At 46.3% G+C, this 15,649-nt stretch overlaps 1 protein-coding gene across 2 annotated transcripts in view; it reads right to left on the bottom strand.

Annotated features, from left to right (window-relative positions):
• The window catches only part of ANKIB1 (ankyrin repeat and IBR domain containing 1), a 220,438-nt gene that overhangs the window by 62,992 nt on the left and 141,797 nt on the right, over window positions 1-15,649 (bottom strand). For both annotated transcript variants that reach the window (XR_010177583.1, XM_063921412.1), the window contains exons 8-9: window positions 8,675-8,819; window positions 561-727 (exon numbers count right to left, since the gene is read on the bottom strand). Coding sequence is in view for 1 of the 2 variants with exons in the window: in XM_063921412.1 (XP_063777482.1) it covers window positions 561-727; window positions 8,675-8,819 (312 nt within the window). In the remaining variant the exon portion in view is untranslated. The remainder of the gene's footprint in view (window positions 1-560; window positions 728-8,674; window positions 8,820-15,649) is intronic.

Here is a 15,649-nt window from a genome sequence, read left to right on the forward strand (position 1 = left end):
AGCTTTATCACCTCATGCGCTCACAGAGGAGACCTTCATGGCATGCCAATCCTTCCCCAAACCCCGGCGTGGCCTGCATACGGAGTGAAGCCTGGGCCTGTGGTGAGTGAACCCTGCCACAGTCAGTCCTGCTCACAGGCAAATAACAGTACAAAATTCCGATGCATGTCTTCTTCTCCAGGTTACAAATTATCCACCTAGCCTGAGCAAGCTAACTCCGGACAAGAAATGGCGGGAAAGCTACTGATATTTGTAGCGCCCGTGTATTACTTTGGTGAATGTTTGTACATGCTGGAACTCCGCAAACTTTTCTGTATTGTAATGCTGAACGTCTGGCTCCCAGAGAGACAAACATTATGTAACCTGGCGTTAGCCAATGACATATTTAGTTGCTATTTGTCAGATAACTAGCAACGCTGAGCCAGAAGACTGTATGCTATGTATACATGGATTCAGCAACATAATTCAGCCACAAAAAAACTCCCCTCCAAAAAAACACGCAGAGCCAGGATTTGCATATTATATAATCTTGCAGAAAAGAGCCAGGAAACTGTACCCACCAGCAGAAAAGGTGCCCCTTTCCACAGTCCACGGCTGGGGAACGCAGCAACGGGAAACTCAGGGTATCAGACCCAGACGTGTTGGTTCCTTGTTTCTTCAGTCGCACGGCTCGCTCGCAGGCTGGAGTTGGGCACCATCGGATTGCAGTGTTGTTTTCAACAAATGCCTAAGATTAAATAAACCATTCGCAAAGAAAAAAAATATATATATCAATGACCAAAAAAAAAAAATCACAAGAGACAGTAACAGCTGCCAGGAGGCGCTGGGAGCGTCTGAGCAGAAAAGAAAAACAATCCAGCAGAGATCCATCATTTCAGATGAAGTGAAGGAGAAAATTAAAGTATAAATGACTAGAACAGAAAATGCACTGGCTAGTTTATCACACAAAATGGACTCGCTTGTTAATCCTAACAGCTCAACACAAACATACTCTGTAATATCAAACAAGAGAACATTACCATCGAGATTGTTCTTAACAAACCGCAGCAGACTTTGCTGTAATACTTGGCAGAAGCACCTGTACAGTAGTTGCAATTGTGGTGCAAGTCTATTTGGATGTGTTTATCGGGGCAATCCTATTATCTGTGATGTGCGGAGGCTGCTTTGCACCTCAAGGATAATTAGGACAGGGTGACGTTTCTCCTTTTACAGCACAGCGCTATGGGGGGGGGGGGGGGGGTGAGGTAAACAGTGTGATGCTGTACTACCACTACCAGCGATTCCACGCCATGCTTCATTGCAGTAGTGATCAGCTTCCATCAGGTTAGATGGGGACAGTCTGTGAAAAACAACTGTTACATTATTCCACTATCTGGAGAGGACAAGGATGGTGCTTTGGCTGGGCTGCTGTAGAACATTAAAGCCATAGCAATGAGGTTCTATTCTGTAGGTCACCGTCCTGCGATGATATAAAACCTATCCTAAGTCCTAGGTCTCTCCAGCAGGCTTATCTCCAAGTTTGGTCTATAGGTGGGGTACACACGGAGAGATCCGTGCTTAAAATCTAAGTAATCTGACTAGATTGCTTAGATTTTAAGCACGGATCTCTCCGTGTGTATGCCCCCCAGCGATAGCGATGCGCGGCCCCGTGCGTCGCTATCGCCGATGCTAGATTGGCCTGCATGCAGTCACAATCTAGCACATCACTCATTTCTCCCGCCCTTCCTCCCTCAGCACACATCTCTCTGTGCTGAGCGGGGGGAGAGATGTGTGCTGAGGGGTCTGTGACAGATCGCTCAGCACACATCTCTCGCCGTGTGTACTGCCCTTACGTTTTCCAGTTCAAGAAGCAGAAGCAAGAAGTATGTGTGCAGTGCACATGGTTTTGCCCATTAGCTGACACATTTGCTGCTGCGACCCGATCTGAATTACCCCCCCCTGGTCATCGCGCCTGACGGTAGGGATACTATTCTTGGAATGGTGCTCTCAGTGTTAGGCTTGTGCCTGACATTGAGGCAGAATAGGTTAAGATCTGCCCAAGACCATCATTTCCCTCCACTAGGTATGTAGGTCTCCAACACTTAAATGAGTTTTCCTCAGTAACTTTTTTTTTTTTTAACAATACTTCCTTGCAGTGTAGATTTGGGGGCTATGTTTGCCGTATGGATAGTTTCTACCATCTCTGCCACGGGGCACAATTGCAGACGCCTTAAATAGCGCTATTAAACAGATTTGTTTTTGAGAGCAGGGTGTTCTGGATAAATTACCAGTTCTGGCTCTATTTATTATATGCTTCCCAGTGCTGGAGTGCCCTAATTTGGTGCTTTTCAATAAACTTTCCCCAGATTTGCTTTGGAAGTTCCTTCATCTTCATGATGAAGCCCTTGTAATGCATGTATATGTATTGACTTAAATTATTTAAATGTATCATAGCAAAATGGGTGAATAAATAAGAATTTACTTACCGATAATTCTATTTCTCGTAGTCCGTAGTGGATGCTGGGGACTCCGTCAGGACCATGGGGATTAGCGGCTCCGCAGGAGACAGGGCACAAAAGTAAAAGCTTTAGGATCAGGTGGTGTGCACTGGCTCCTCCCCCTATGACCCTCCTCCAAGCCTCAGTTAGGATACTGTGCCCGGACGAGCGTACACAATAAGGAAGGATTTTGAATCCCGGGTAAGACTCATACCAGCCACACCAATCACACTGTACAACCTGTGATCTGAACCCAGTTAACAGCATGATAACAGCGGAGCCTCTGAAAAGATGGCTCACAACAATAATAACCCGATTTTTGTAACAATAACTATGTACAAGTATTGCAGACAATCCGCACTTGGGATGGGCGCCCAGCATCCACTACGGACTACGAGAAATAGAATTATCGGTAAGTAAATTCTTATTTTCTCTGACGTCCTAAGTGGATGCTGGGGACTCCGTCAGGACCATGGGGATTATACCAAAGCTCCCAAACGGGCGGGAGAGTGCGGATGACTCTGCAGCACCGAATGAGAGAACTCCCGGTCCTCCTCAGTCAGGGTGTGCCCCTGACCAAGTAGCTGCTCGGCAAAGTTGTAAAGCCGAGACCCCTCGGGCAGCCGCCCAAGATGAGCCCACCTTCCTTGTGGAATGCGCATTTACATATTTTGGCTGTGGCAGGCCTGCCACAGCATGTGCAAGCTGAATTGTACTACACATCCAACTAGCAATCGTCTGCTTAGAATCAAGAGCACCCAGTTTATTGGGTGCATACAGGATAACAGCAAGTCAGTTTTCCTGACTCCAGCCGTCCTGGAAACCTATATTTTCAGGGCCCTGACAACATCTAGCAACTTGGAGTCCTCCAAGTCCCTAGTAGCCGCAGGTACCACAATAAGCTGGTTCAGGTGAAACACTGACACCACCTTAGGGAGAAACTGGGGACGAGTCCGCAGCTCTGCCCTGTCCGAATGGACAATCAGATATGGGCTTTTGTGAGACAAAGCCGCCAATTCTGACACTCGCCTGGCCGAGGCCAGGGCCAACAGCATGGTCACTTTCCATGTGAGATATTTCAAATCCACAGATTTGAGCGGTTTAAACCAATGTGATTTGAGGAATCCCAGAACTACGTTGAGATCCCACAGTGCCACTGGAGGCACAAAAGGGGGTTGTATATGCAGTACTCCCTTGACAAACTTCTGGACTTCAGGAACTGAAGCCAATTCTTTCTGGAAGAAAATCGACAGGGCCGAAATTTGAACCTTAATGGACCCCAATTTGAGGCCCATAGACACTCCTGTTTGCAGGAAATGCAGGAATCGACCGAGTTGAAATTTCTTCGTGGGGCCTTCCTGGCCTCACACCACGCAACATATTTTCGCCACATGTGGTGATAATGTTGTGCGGTCACCTCCTTCCTGGCTTTGACCAGGGTAGGAATGACCTCTTCCGGAATGCCTTTTTCCCTTAGGATCCGGCGTTCAACCGCCATGCCGTCAAACGCAGCCGCGGTAAGTCTTGGAACAGACATGGTACTTGCTGAAGCAAGTCCCTTCTTAGCGGCAGAGGCCATGAGTCCTCTGTGAGCATCTCTTTAAGTTCCAGGTACCAAGTCCTTCTTGGCCAATCCGGAGCCACGAGTATAGTTCTTACTCCTCTACGTCTTATAATTCTCAGTACCTTGGGTATGAGAAGCAGAGGAGGGAACACATACACTGACTGGTACACCCACGGTGTTACCAGAGCGTCCACAGCTATTGCCTGAGGGTCTCTTGACCTGGCGCAATACCTGTCCAGTTTTTTGTTCAGGCGGGACGCCATCATGTCCACCTTTGGTTTTTCCCAATGGTTCACAATCATGTGGAAGACTTCCCGATGAAATCCCCACTCTCCCGGGCGTCGGAATGAACACTGCTGACAGTGCTATCACCTGATTTTCCGCCCAGCAAAGAATCCTTGCAGTTTCTGCTATTGCCCTTCTGCTTCTTGTGCCGCCCTGTCTGTTTACGTGGGCGACTGCCGTGATGTTGTCCCACTGGATCAATACCGGCTGACCTTGAAGCAGAGGTCTTGCTAAGCTTAGAGCATTGTAACTTGCCCTTAGCTCCAGTATATTTATGTGGAGAGAATTCTCCAGACTTGATCACACTCCCTGGAAATTTTTTCCCTGTGTGACTGCTCCCCAGCCTCTCAGGCTGGCATCCCTGGTCACCAGGACCCTTCCTGAATGCCGAATCTGCGGCCCATTAGTAGATGAGTACTTTGCAGCCACCGCAGAAGAAACACCCTTGTCCTTGGAGACAGGGTTATCCGCTGATGCATCTGAAGATGCGATCCGGACCATTTTTCCAGCAGATCCCACTGAAAAGTTCTTGCGTGAAAACTGCCGAATGGAATCGCTTCGTAAGAAGCCACCATTTTTCCCAGGACCCTTGTGCAATGATGCACTGACACTTTTCCTGGTTTTAGGAGGTTCCTGACTAGCTCGGATAACTCCCTGGCTTTCTTCTCCGGGAGAAACACCCTTTTCTGGACTGTGTCCAGAATCATCCCTAGGAACAGCCGATGTGTCGTCGGAAACAACTGCGGTTTTGGAATATTTAGAATCCACCCGTGCTGTCGTAGAACTACTTGAGATAGTGCTACTCCGACCTCCAACTGTTCTCTGGACCTTGCTCTTATCAGGAGGTCGTCCATTTTCTTTGAAGAAGAATCATCATTTCGGCCATTACCTTGGTAAAGACCCGGGGTGCCGTGGACAATCCAAACGGCAGCGTCTGAAACTGATAGTGACAGTTCTGTACCACGAACCTGAGGTACCCTTGGTGAGAAGGGCAAATTGGGACATGGAGGTAAGTATCCCTGATGTCCCGGGACACCCTATAGTCCCCTTCTTCCTGGTTCGCTATCACTGCTCTGAGTGACTCCATCTTGATTTGAACCTTTGTAAGTGTTCAAATATTTCAGATTTAGAATAGGTCTCACCGAGCCTTCTGGCTTCAGTACCACAACATAGTGTGGAATAATACCCCTTTCCTTGTTGTAGGAGGGGTACTTTGATTATCACCTGCTGGGAATACAGCTTGTGAATTGTTTCCAATACTGCCTCCCTGTCGGAGGGAGACGTTGGTAAAGCAGACTTCAGGAACCTGCGAGGGGGAAACGTCTCGACTTTCCAATCTGTACCCCTGGGATCCTACTTGTAGGATCCAGGGGTCCTGTACGGCCCCAGCGTCATGCTGAGAAACTTGGCAGAAGCGGTGGAGGCTTCTGTTCCTGGGAATGGGCTGCCTGCTGCAGTCTTCTTCCCTTTCCTCTATCCCTGGGCAGATATGACTCTTATGGGGACGAAAGGACTGAGGCTGAAAAGACGGTGTCTTTTTCTGCAGAGATGTGACTTAGGGTAAAAACGGTGGATTTTCCAGCAGTTGCCGTGGCCACCAGGTCCGATGGACCGACCCCAAATAACTCCTCCCCTTTATACGGCAATACTTCTTTGTGCCGTTTGGAATCTGCATCACCTGACCACTGTCGTGTCCATAAACATCTTCTGGCAGATATGGACATCGCACTTACTCTTGATGCCAGAGTGCAAATATCCCTCTGTGCATCTCGTATATATAGAAATGCATCCTTTAAATGCTCTATAGTCAATAAAATACTGTCCCTGTCAAGGGTATCAATATTTTTAGTCAGGGAATCCGACCAAGCCACCCCAGCGCTGCACATCCAGGCTGAGGCGATCGCTGGTCGCAGTATAACACCAGTATGTGTGTATATACTTCTTAGGATATTTTCCAGCCTCCTATCAGCTGGCTCCTTGAGGACGGCCCTATCCGGAGACGGTACCGCCACTTGTTTTGATAAGCGTGTGAGCGCCTTATCCACCCTAAGGGGTGTTTCCCAACGCGCCCTAACTTCTGGCGGGAAAGGGTATACCGCCAATAATTTTCTATCGGGGGAAACCCACGCATCATCACACACTTCATTTAATTTATCTGATTCAGGAAAAACTACAGGTAGTTTTTTCACACCCCACATAATACCCTTTTTTGTGGTACTTGTAGTATCAGAAATATGTAACACCTCCTTCATTGCCCTTAACAAGTAACGTGTGGCCCTAAAGGAAAATACGTTTGTTTCTTCACCGTCGACACTGAAATCAGTGTCCGTGTCTGTGTCTGTGTCGACCGACTGAGGTAAATGGGCGTTTTAAAGCCCCTGACGGTGTTTGAGACGCCTGGACAGGTACTATTTTTTTGCCGGCCGTCTCTGTTGACATTATCACGTAATTCCTTGAATAAGCCATCCATTCCGGTGTCGACTCCCTAGAGAGTGACATCACCATTACAGGCAATTGCTCCGCCTCCTCACCAACATCGTCCTCATACATGTCGACACACACGTACCGACACACAGCACACACACAGGGAATGCTCTGATAGAGGACAGGACCCCACTAGCCCTTTGGGGAGACAGAGGGAGAGTTTGCCAGCACACACCAAAAACGCTATAATTATACAGGGACAACCTTTATATAAGTGTTTTTCCCTTATAGCATTTTAATATATATAGTCATATCGCCAAATAAGTGCCCCCCCTCTCTGTTTTAACCCTGTTTCTGTAGTGCAGTGCAGGGGAGAGCCTGGGAGCCTTCCCACCAGCATTTCTGTGAGGGAAAATGGCGCTGTGTGCTGAGGAGAATAGGCCCCGCCCCCTTTTCGGCGGGCTTCTTCTCCCGTTTTTCTGAGACCTGGCAGGGGTTAAATACATCCATATAGCCCCCAGGGGCTATATGTGATGTATTTTTAGCCAGAATAAGGTACTATCATTGCTGCCCAGGGCGCCCCCCCCCAGCGCCCTGCACCCTCAGTGACCGCTGCTATGAAGTGTGCTGACAACAATGGCGCACAGCTGCAGTGCTGTGCGCTACCTTATGAAGACTGAAAAGTCTTCTGCCGCCGGTTTCTGGACCTCTTCACTTTTCGGCATCTGCAAGGGGGTCGGCGGCGCGGCTCCGGGACGAACCCCAGGGTGAGACCTGTGTTCCGACTCCCTCTGGAGCTAATGGTGTCCAGTAGCCTAAGAAGCCAATCCATCCTGCACGCAGGTGAGTTCACTTCTCTCCCCTAAGCCCCTCGATGCAGTGAGCCTGTTGCCAGCAGGACTCACTGAAAATAAAAAACCTAACAAAACTTTTACTCTAAGCAGCTCTTTAGGAGAGCCACCTAGATTGCACCCTTCTCGGCCGGGCACAAAAATCTAACTGAGGCTTGGAGGAGGGTCATAGGGGGAGGAGCCAGTGCACACCACCTGATCCTAAAGCTTTTACTTTTGTGCCCTGTCTCCTGCGGAGCCGCTAATCCCCATGGTCCTGACGGAGTCCCCAGCATCCACTTAGGACGTCAGAGAAATTAGGATATATGTACTAAGCTTTGGAGAGTGATAAAGGAGAGAGAGATAAAGTACCCGCTAATCAGCTCCTAACTGCCATGTTACAGGCTGTGCTTGAAAAACGACATTTAGGAGCTGGTCAGCTGGTACTTTATCTGCGTCCACTTTCTCGCTCTCTCCAAGGCTTGGTACATAGACCCCATTATAATCCCTCTCCAAGCTTTAATAAATCTCCCTCGTGGTTTCTATTATTGGACAGCTTAGGTAAGTAACCTCATCCAATGATAAGTGCCATTGTGTGCATGATATCTGCATCCAACCATCTGTGACAACTTTGGCCAAAAATACAGAGGTACAATAGTGGGTTACAGCTTGTCATCGGCAATTGAACTTAATATGTAGTTAGCAAAGTAAGGCCGGCTGAGTAATTCAATAAAACCGTTATAATCCGCCTTACAGAACAATAAAGTGAATTTTCATGCTGAGGACTTCTTCCTTGGGGTCTGACGCCTTACAAATCAATACTAGTTCAATAAGGCATCATAATCTCCACATTTACTAACAGAACTTCCTGCTGTAAAAATGTGACCTCTTCTCGGTCGCCATTAAATGAGATATACTGGCAATTTGCCAAAAGAATGTATTATTCAACCCTTATATTCATACAGAATCATTTCATTTTCAAAAAAAGTTTTTATTTTAACTTTCACCAAAGAATTGTTTGGATTTGCATTCATATCTAGAACAATCCCCATTGTGGCCTATGAAGAGACCCCGGGCTTGCAGCTAAAACCCACCTTTATGTCAAACTGAAGGTACCGCTTGTCCATCTCCTTAGAGACCACACTTTCTATCACCTCCACAGGAACCAGCTGAAAACAGTCATAGGCTGGGCAGAATATGTTATGAGCTTCTCCTTCCTGGATTTTAAGGTTCAGAAACCTTAAAAAGAGATAAAAATAAACATATTTAAAATAAATGTTCAGCGGCATAGCTTAACGCTGTTCACCGATCACACATTACAGGTTTGAAAAGTGGTCAGTGGGGTAACAGTTCTAGGTCTCCAAAATGAGACCAATCGGAAATAATGTAATGTAATACAATTATGTGCATTAATAAAATAACCATCCATAAGACCCTTGTGAAACAGCGCCCCCAGTGGCCAAATTATGCTTGTACAGCTTTTGCTATAGCCCTGGCAACTGAGAACATAGAGATCTACAAATAAAAAGACATTTTTCCATGACTACTGCTCTTGTTTATTCAGCAAACGTGTAATGGGTGATAAAATCTTGTTAGGGTAATAGGAATGCTTGTGTGCTGTAAGTTATGACTGGAATTACCTGGGAATTACCTGGGACAGGTGTGCTGTGTGCTCTCAGCAAGTTTATACATTTCTGAGGCTATAAAAGCCACAAAATTCTTGTTGTATACATTCCATCGGCATAAGCTTTAATGGGACAGCAGTACAAAGTGAACCATTTCCTTATGTTTACAGCTCTTTTTAGTGGTAATGATAAATATAGAAAATTATACACAGCTAAAACTATTTTTTATTTTATTTTACAGATTTATGCAAATTCAATGACATATTTCTGAATCCTTTTCTGAGTATACAGATCAGAGAAATGTTACTATTAGAGTTATTTATCAGCAACTCGCCCCCCTCTGCTCTGCGTCTCCGCTTCACAGACTACTCCCATTCCAGGACTTTTCCAGGGTACACCCACCCTGTGGAATTCCCTCCCTTGCACAGTAAGGCTGGGTACACATTAAAAAGTTACATTGTGCGTTCCAGCAACAAACGATACATTGGCCTGCGAATGGTTCTCTTATGTGCTTATCTTTCTCTCACTTGTATCCTATCAAGTACTCCATATGGTTTACAACGGCACCTAACTCTTGAGGGGGTATTCAGTTAGGTTGACCCTACACCCACTTGGCATCAAAAATCCCTGCGGTGCGGGAAAAGGCTATTCAATTAAAATCATGCACGGAAACTCACTGATTAAATGTAAACTGCGGAATCAGTTTTTTTCCCCGCACGCAACCCGATTCAGTGTTTTTTTACGCTCATTTTTCTCTCACAGCTCGTTCAGTCCAACTCTGGACTCGCGTGCTGGGTAAACCTCACCGCTAATTGAATTCTTCACTTGGTTTCTGTCCCCCTGCTGCATATTTGAGTGTTATGACCTCTGCTGCAGAAAGGTTTATATACTATGTACTCGTCTTGCATTGTTTTGTACCGCAAGTCCCTGTTTCCTTGCTTTGTGCATATGTTTATGTACTTGGTTAGGTGCTGCTGAAACTTTGTGGCGCTATAAAAATAAAGGATAATAATAACACTGTGTCGGCCCTGCAGCACACCAGAGGCCAAATGTAATAGAGTGAGAGATTTGGTAAGGTTTTTCAGTTTTTTTAAAAGTGGCAATCATTTACACTGCAAAACCAGGTTGATCTTGCTGTGTAAATGATTGGCACTTTTTAAAAAAACTGAAAAACTTTACCAAATTTCTTACTTTCTGAAACTCTCACTCCATTACATTTGGCCTTATATGTCTTTCCCTGAAAACTCCCCTCTTCAGGCAGCTTATCATATTCCAGACTGAACCTCCCTATGGGGTATATTCAATTGAAGTCGAAAGCTGCCGTCTGTCGAAAAGACGGCAGCTTTCGACTTTTTTAGGTCGGAAGGGGTTCCGATCTATTCAATCTAACCCCAATTTTTTTGACAAGTTGAGGAATTTGACTTGTCAAAAAGCACGTTGATCGGCGGAACAGCTTCCGATCCGCATGCTTGTGTCGAAAACAGTTTTGGCCCCCTTTTCGACCATCTGAATTCGACTTTAAAAAAAGTCGAAGTGAGATGGGAAGAGCAGTGCCAGAGACCGAGAGAGCAGCGCCAGAGACAGCAGCGCCAGAGACCGAGAGAGCAGCGCCAGAGACAGCAGCGCCAGAGACCGAGAGAGCAGCACCAGAGACGGAGAGAGCAGCGCCAGAGACAGCAGCGCCAGAGACCGAGAGAGCAGCGCCAGAGACCGAGAGAGCAGCGCCAGAGACCGAGAGAGCAGCGCCAGAGACCGAGAGAGCAGCACCAGAGACCGAGAGAGCAGCACCAGAGACAGCAGCGCCAGAGACAGGGAGCAGCGCCAGAGACCGAGAGAGCAGCGCCAGAGACAGCAGCGCCAGAGACCGAGAGAGCAGCGCCAGAGACCGAGAGAGCAGCGCCAGAAACAGCAGCGCCAGAGACCGAGAGAGCAGCACCAGAGACGGAGAGAGCAGCGCCAGAGACGGAGAGAGCAGCGCCAGAGACAGCAGCGCAGTCGCCGCTCAAAGCAGCGTCCACCCGGCTCCAGCAAACGAGATCTCGCTTGCTGGAGCCGGGTGGATGTTGCCGTGAGCGGCGGCTGTGATGCGGGGATGGGGAGAGGCAGAGACGGGGGGAAGGGGGGGGGGGGGGGAGACGGGAGAGAGCAGTGCTACAGCCGCTGCTGTAGCGCTACTCTCCCCCGTCTGCCAGCGGCTCTCCCCCGTCAACCCTCCCACATCTCAATTCGACTTTTTTAAAAGTCGAATTCAGATAGCATTGAATAGCCCAGGTTGGATCCATTCCGACAAACGAATGTCGGAATGGATCCGACTTCAACTGAATATACCCCTATGTCAGTGCAGCAATTCTCCACTTTCTATAGTCAAACAATCCCCTGACCCCAAAATAACTTTGCTGTATGGCTGGATTACATATACCACTGCAAACCTATTATCCTTATCATCTAGATATGCATTGTGTGGCACTTTACCTCATGTACGGAGCTCCTGCTATCCTATAGTATTGTAAGCAGCGGCCTCGTACCTCCCTGTCTGTTTGTTAATACCTTTGTGTTGCAACTGTTTTGCTCCCATTTGTAAAGAGTTGCAACATAAGCTAGCGTTATAGAAATATTATTATTAATAACAACGGGAAAGTTAAAAGAATCACAAAAGGTTTTTTAGCCGTGACCATAACTGCATTTGATACCTAGAATCTGGCTGCATGCTTCTATAGGAGAGTAAAGGGCACCTACAGTACATAACCACATATCCACCAGCCAATCATTACGGGTGTGAAAAATGACAGTTAGGAGCTGATTGGCTGGTGCGTTATCACCCTGAATTTATCACTGCTTTATCCCTTCTCCAAGCTTAATACATGTGACCCTATGGGAGATAAAATGGCAATTTACTGTAAAATCACTGGAGTGAGCGGCAACAGAATATAAGATCTATGACTGTTCAGGGGTAAACAGACACAAACAGAAGTGCTAACGGGTAGTTCTAAACAGTCACAAAATAACCTCTTCATTGCAATCTGTAAATACATTGTAACAAAATTAGATATTCCAGGAACACCTTGATAATGAGAAAAATATATACATTATATACTATGGTAATTCTGCTGAAACATTTTGACCGAATGCACCTACATGTAATACTGGAAGAGCACTTGCTGAGCCTTGTTGTACCACGTAATATACCACCATCCCTATGGCCAGGGAGAATAGAATCACAGGAAGATGCTATGCAGCATTAGTCAATACAAACTCAATACACTACAACATCACACATTCCTCCAAAGCTCCTGGTCACGCTGCACGATCCCCCTTCCTGGGTCATGGTAACTGGTTGCACACCCTGGGGTGTGCTGCAGGTAGTGTTATCACCCTCCCTCTGTGCTCCCGCCAGTGGCCCTGCAGGGTGAGACTTGGAGGAATCAGTTCTCCAGAACCAGAGAGGGAAGAGTGGCAATGCAAGTCATTACATATATAGACTTGTGTTTATAATGCGCATCACAACAACAGGTATGATTTGTTCCACTACAATACACTGATCACTACAATACACTGATCACTACAATACACTGATCTCCTAACTGTGAGAGCATTTAGATTTGTTGAAGGGCCAACAGTCTGGATCCCATGGTCAAATTTGGAGGAAGTAGTACAATATAACTTGTGAGATATCTGTAATAACCACATGACCAACATTGTGACCCCTTTTATTACTCCAGTGACCCCTAGTGGATGAAAAAGAAATAAGGAAAGATTAGTTCTATTGCCCTGACACAGGTCCCCTAATGTGCCGGGCCGGGCCGCCCCCCCCCCCCGACATGTCTCCCCTGTCCTGCCATGAATGGAGGCCCTGCCAGGTTGCCTATACATGATGCAATGTTACTAACATAATCACAAGAATGTACAGATGACGGCCTCCCACTATCCGAAGGATATCACACAGCTCTCCTGAAGTAATATGTGCTGCTGTGACGACACAGATGCTGCGATTGGCTACAGGTTGTTCCAACACTTTCACCTTGCTTGCACGGGACAGCCGCAGTCTTGTATATTAAAAAGTGCTCAGTCCCCTCAAACCCTTTCCTTTACATGTAAGCTGTTCTGGAACAAGTAACTACCATTGAACATAGGGCCTAATTCAGACCTGATCGCAGCAGCAAATTTGTTCTCTAATGGGCAAAACCATGTACACTGCAGGGGGGGCAGATATAACATCTGCAGAGAGAGTTAGATTTGGGTGGGTTATATTGTTTCTGTGTAGGGTAAATACTGGCTGCTTTATTTTTACATTGCAATTTAGATTTCAGTTTGAACACACCTCACCCAAATCTAACTCTCTCTGCACATGTTACATCTGCCCCCCCTGCACTGCACATGGTTTCGGACATTAGAGAACAAACTTGCTGCTGCGATTAGGTCTGAATTAGGCCCATAGCCAGTTTTACAATGATACTACAAAATCACAACAGTTTACTTGTAACAAAGTCCTAACTTGTCACGCATGGGTCAATGTTAATGCATACGATCACGTAGTAACAGGCCAAATAAATATTCCTGCTGGCAAAGGCAATGCCGTTCAAGTTTTTTCCACCTTAAATCCTTCTGCCATCAAATATTCCATTATTTTCTTCATCGTGAAGGTGCATTTTGGTTTTACTTTTTCATTTCTATGCGGGAAGGCCATACCTCAGTACCTAGTCCTAATATTACATTTTGTTTCTGCATGGCATAGAGAAATTTCCCTGGGGTTCAGAACGGCAGCAATTCTCTCTCCTTGACCATGACAGACATATGCAAGGCTTTCAAGTGTGGAAGGCAAATGTCATTTTCAATAAAGTTGCAATAAAGAGCTTATAAGCTCCGGGCTGACAAACGTGGTTACGAGCCAATAACAGCTGTGAGAAGACAGCCCGCTTACACGTCTATAACCCAGTATTTATTATATTCCAAATAATTATTTCACGCTCTCCTACCTGCCAAGTACTGTAAATATATTTTCAAAGCAATGAATAATAACCAGTTTGCAAAGAATTATACATTTTGTTTTTAGTAACTATGACGACGGTCTGTTAAATATTTACAGTATTATAATCAGAGGCATAATGTAACAAGGAAAAATAAATTAAAACTGATGTATGGTAAATTAAACATTAGCGTGGACACTACATCTCAACAAAAAAAAAACGTACGTGCGGAACAAAGAGCGTGAAAGCTATTTATTACAGTGCAGGTGCTTTGTAATCTATAGCAGACAGACAATGGTCGCTATGGGTTACTGCACATCTGGCTGTTTGCTATGGGTCACTACACATCTGGCTGGTCGCTATGGGTCACTACACATCTGGCTGGTCGCTATGGGTCACTACACATATGGCTGGTCGCTATGGGTCACTACACATATGGCTGGTCACTACACATATGGCTGGTCGCTATGGGTCACTACACATATGGCTGGTCGATATTGGGCCCATCTGCCTGGTCTATATGGGTCACTACACATCTGACTGGTCGCTATGGGTCACTGCACATCTGGCTGGTCGCTATGGGTCACTACAAATCTGGCTGGTCGCTATGGGTCACTACAAATCTGGCTAGTCGCTATGGGTCACTGCACATCTGGCTGGTCGCTATGGGTCACTGCACATCTGGCTGGTCGCTATGGGTCACTGCACATCTGGCTGGTCGCTATGGGTCACTGCACATCTGGCTGGTCGTTATGGATCACTGCACATCTGGCTGGTTGCTATTGGACGCATCTGACTGGTCGCTATGAATCACTACATCAGGCTGGTCGCTATGGGTCACTACACATCTGGCTGGTCGAAATTGGGCACATTTGCCTGGTCTATACGGGTCACTGCACATCTGGCTAAGGACACTGTGGGGCAGATTTATTAACCTGGAGAAGGCATAAGGAAGTGATAAACCAGTGATATGTGCAAGGTGATAAACCCACCAGCCAATCAGATCCTAACTGTTAATTTACATAATGGAGCCGATTGGTTGGTGGGTTTATCACCTTGCACCTATCACTGGTTTATCACTTCCTTATGCCTTCTCCAGGTTAATACATCTGCCCCAATGTTCTCAAAAACATGGAATACCAATTCGTATGAATATCACACACTTTAAATTTCAGGGTAAAACGAACACAACCAAAACAAGTCAAACTCTGAAGTTCTAATTAGGATAATAACCACCGTAGCAATCTAAAGCCAACACAGTACAGAGTAACAAAGCTTTGTGACCTAGACTGGAAAACTAGCCTGGATAACACATCACAGAGCTAAATAACTTTAATACAAGCTGTGTTGTACAAAATACTGTGGGTCACGCACTCTGTTCATGAGAAGAACATGGGCCTCACACAATGGGTAACCCTCCCCATACGGACATCTGTACCATAATGCACCGTATAAAATCTACACCGTTATATTTATTGCC

Source organism: Pseudophryne corroboree, chromosome 5 (assembly GCF_028390025.1).
Source record: "Pseudophryne corroboree isolate aPseCor3 chromosome 5, aPseCor3.hap2, whole genome shotgun sequence".
Taxonomy (NCBI): Eukaryota; Metazoa; Chordata; class Amphibia; order Anura; family Myobatrachidae; genus Pseudophryne; species Pseudophryne corroboree.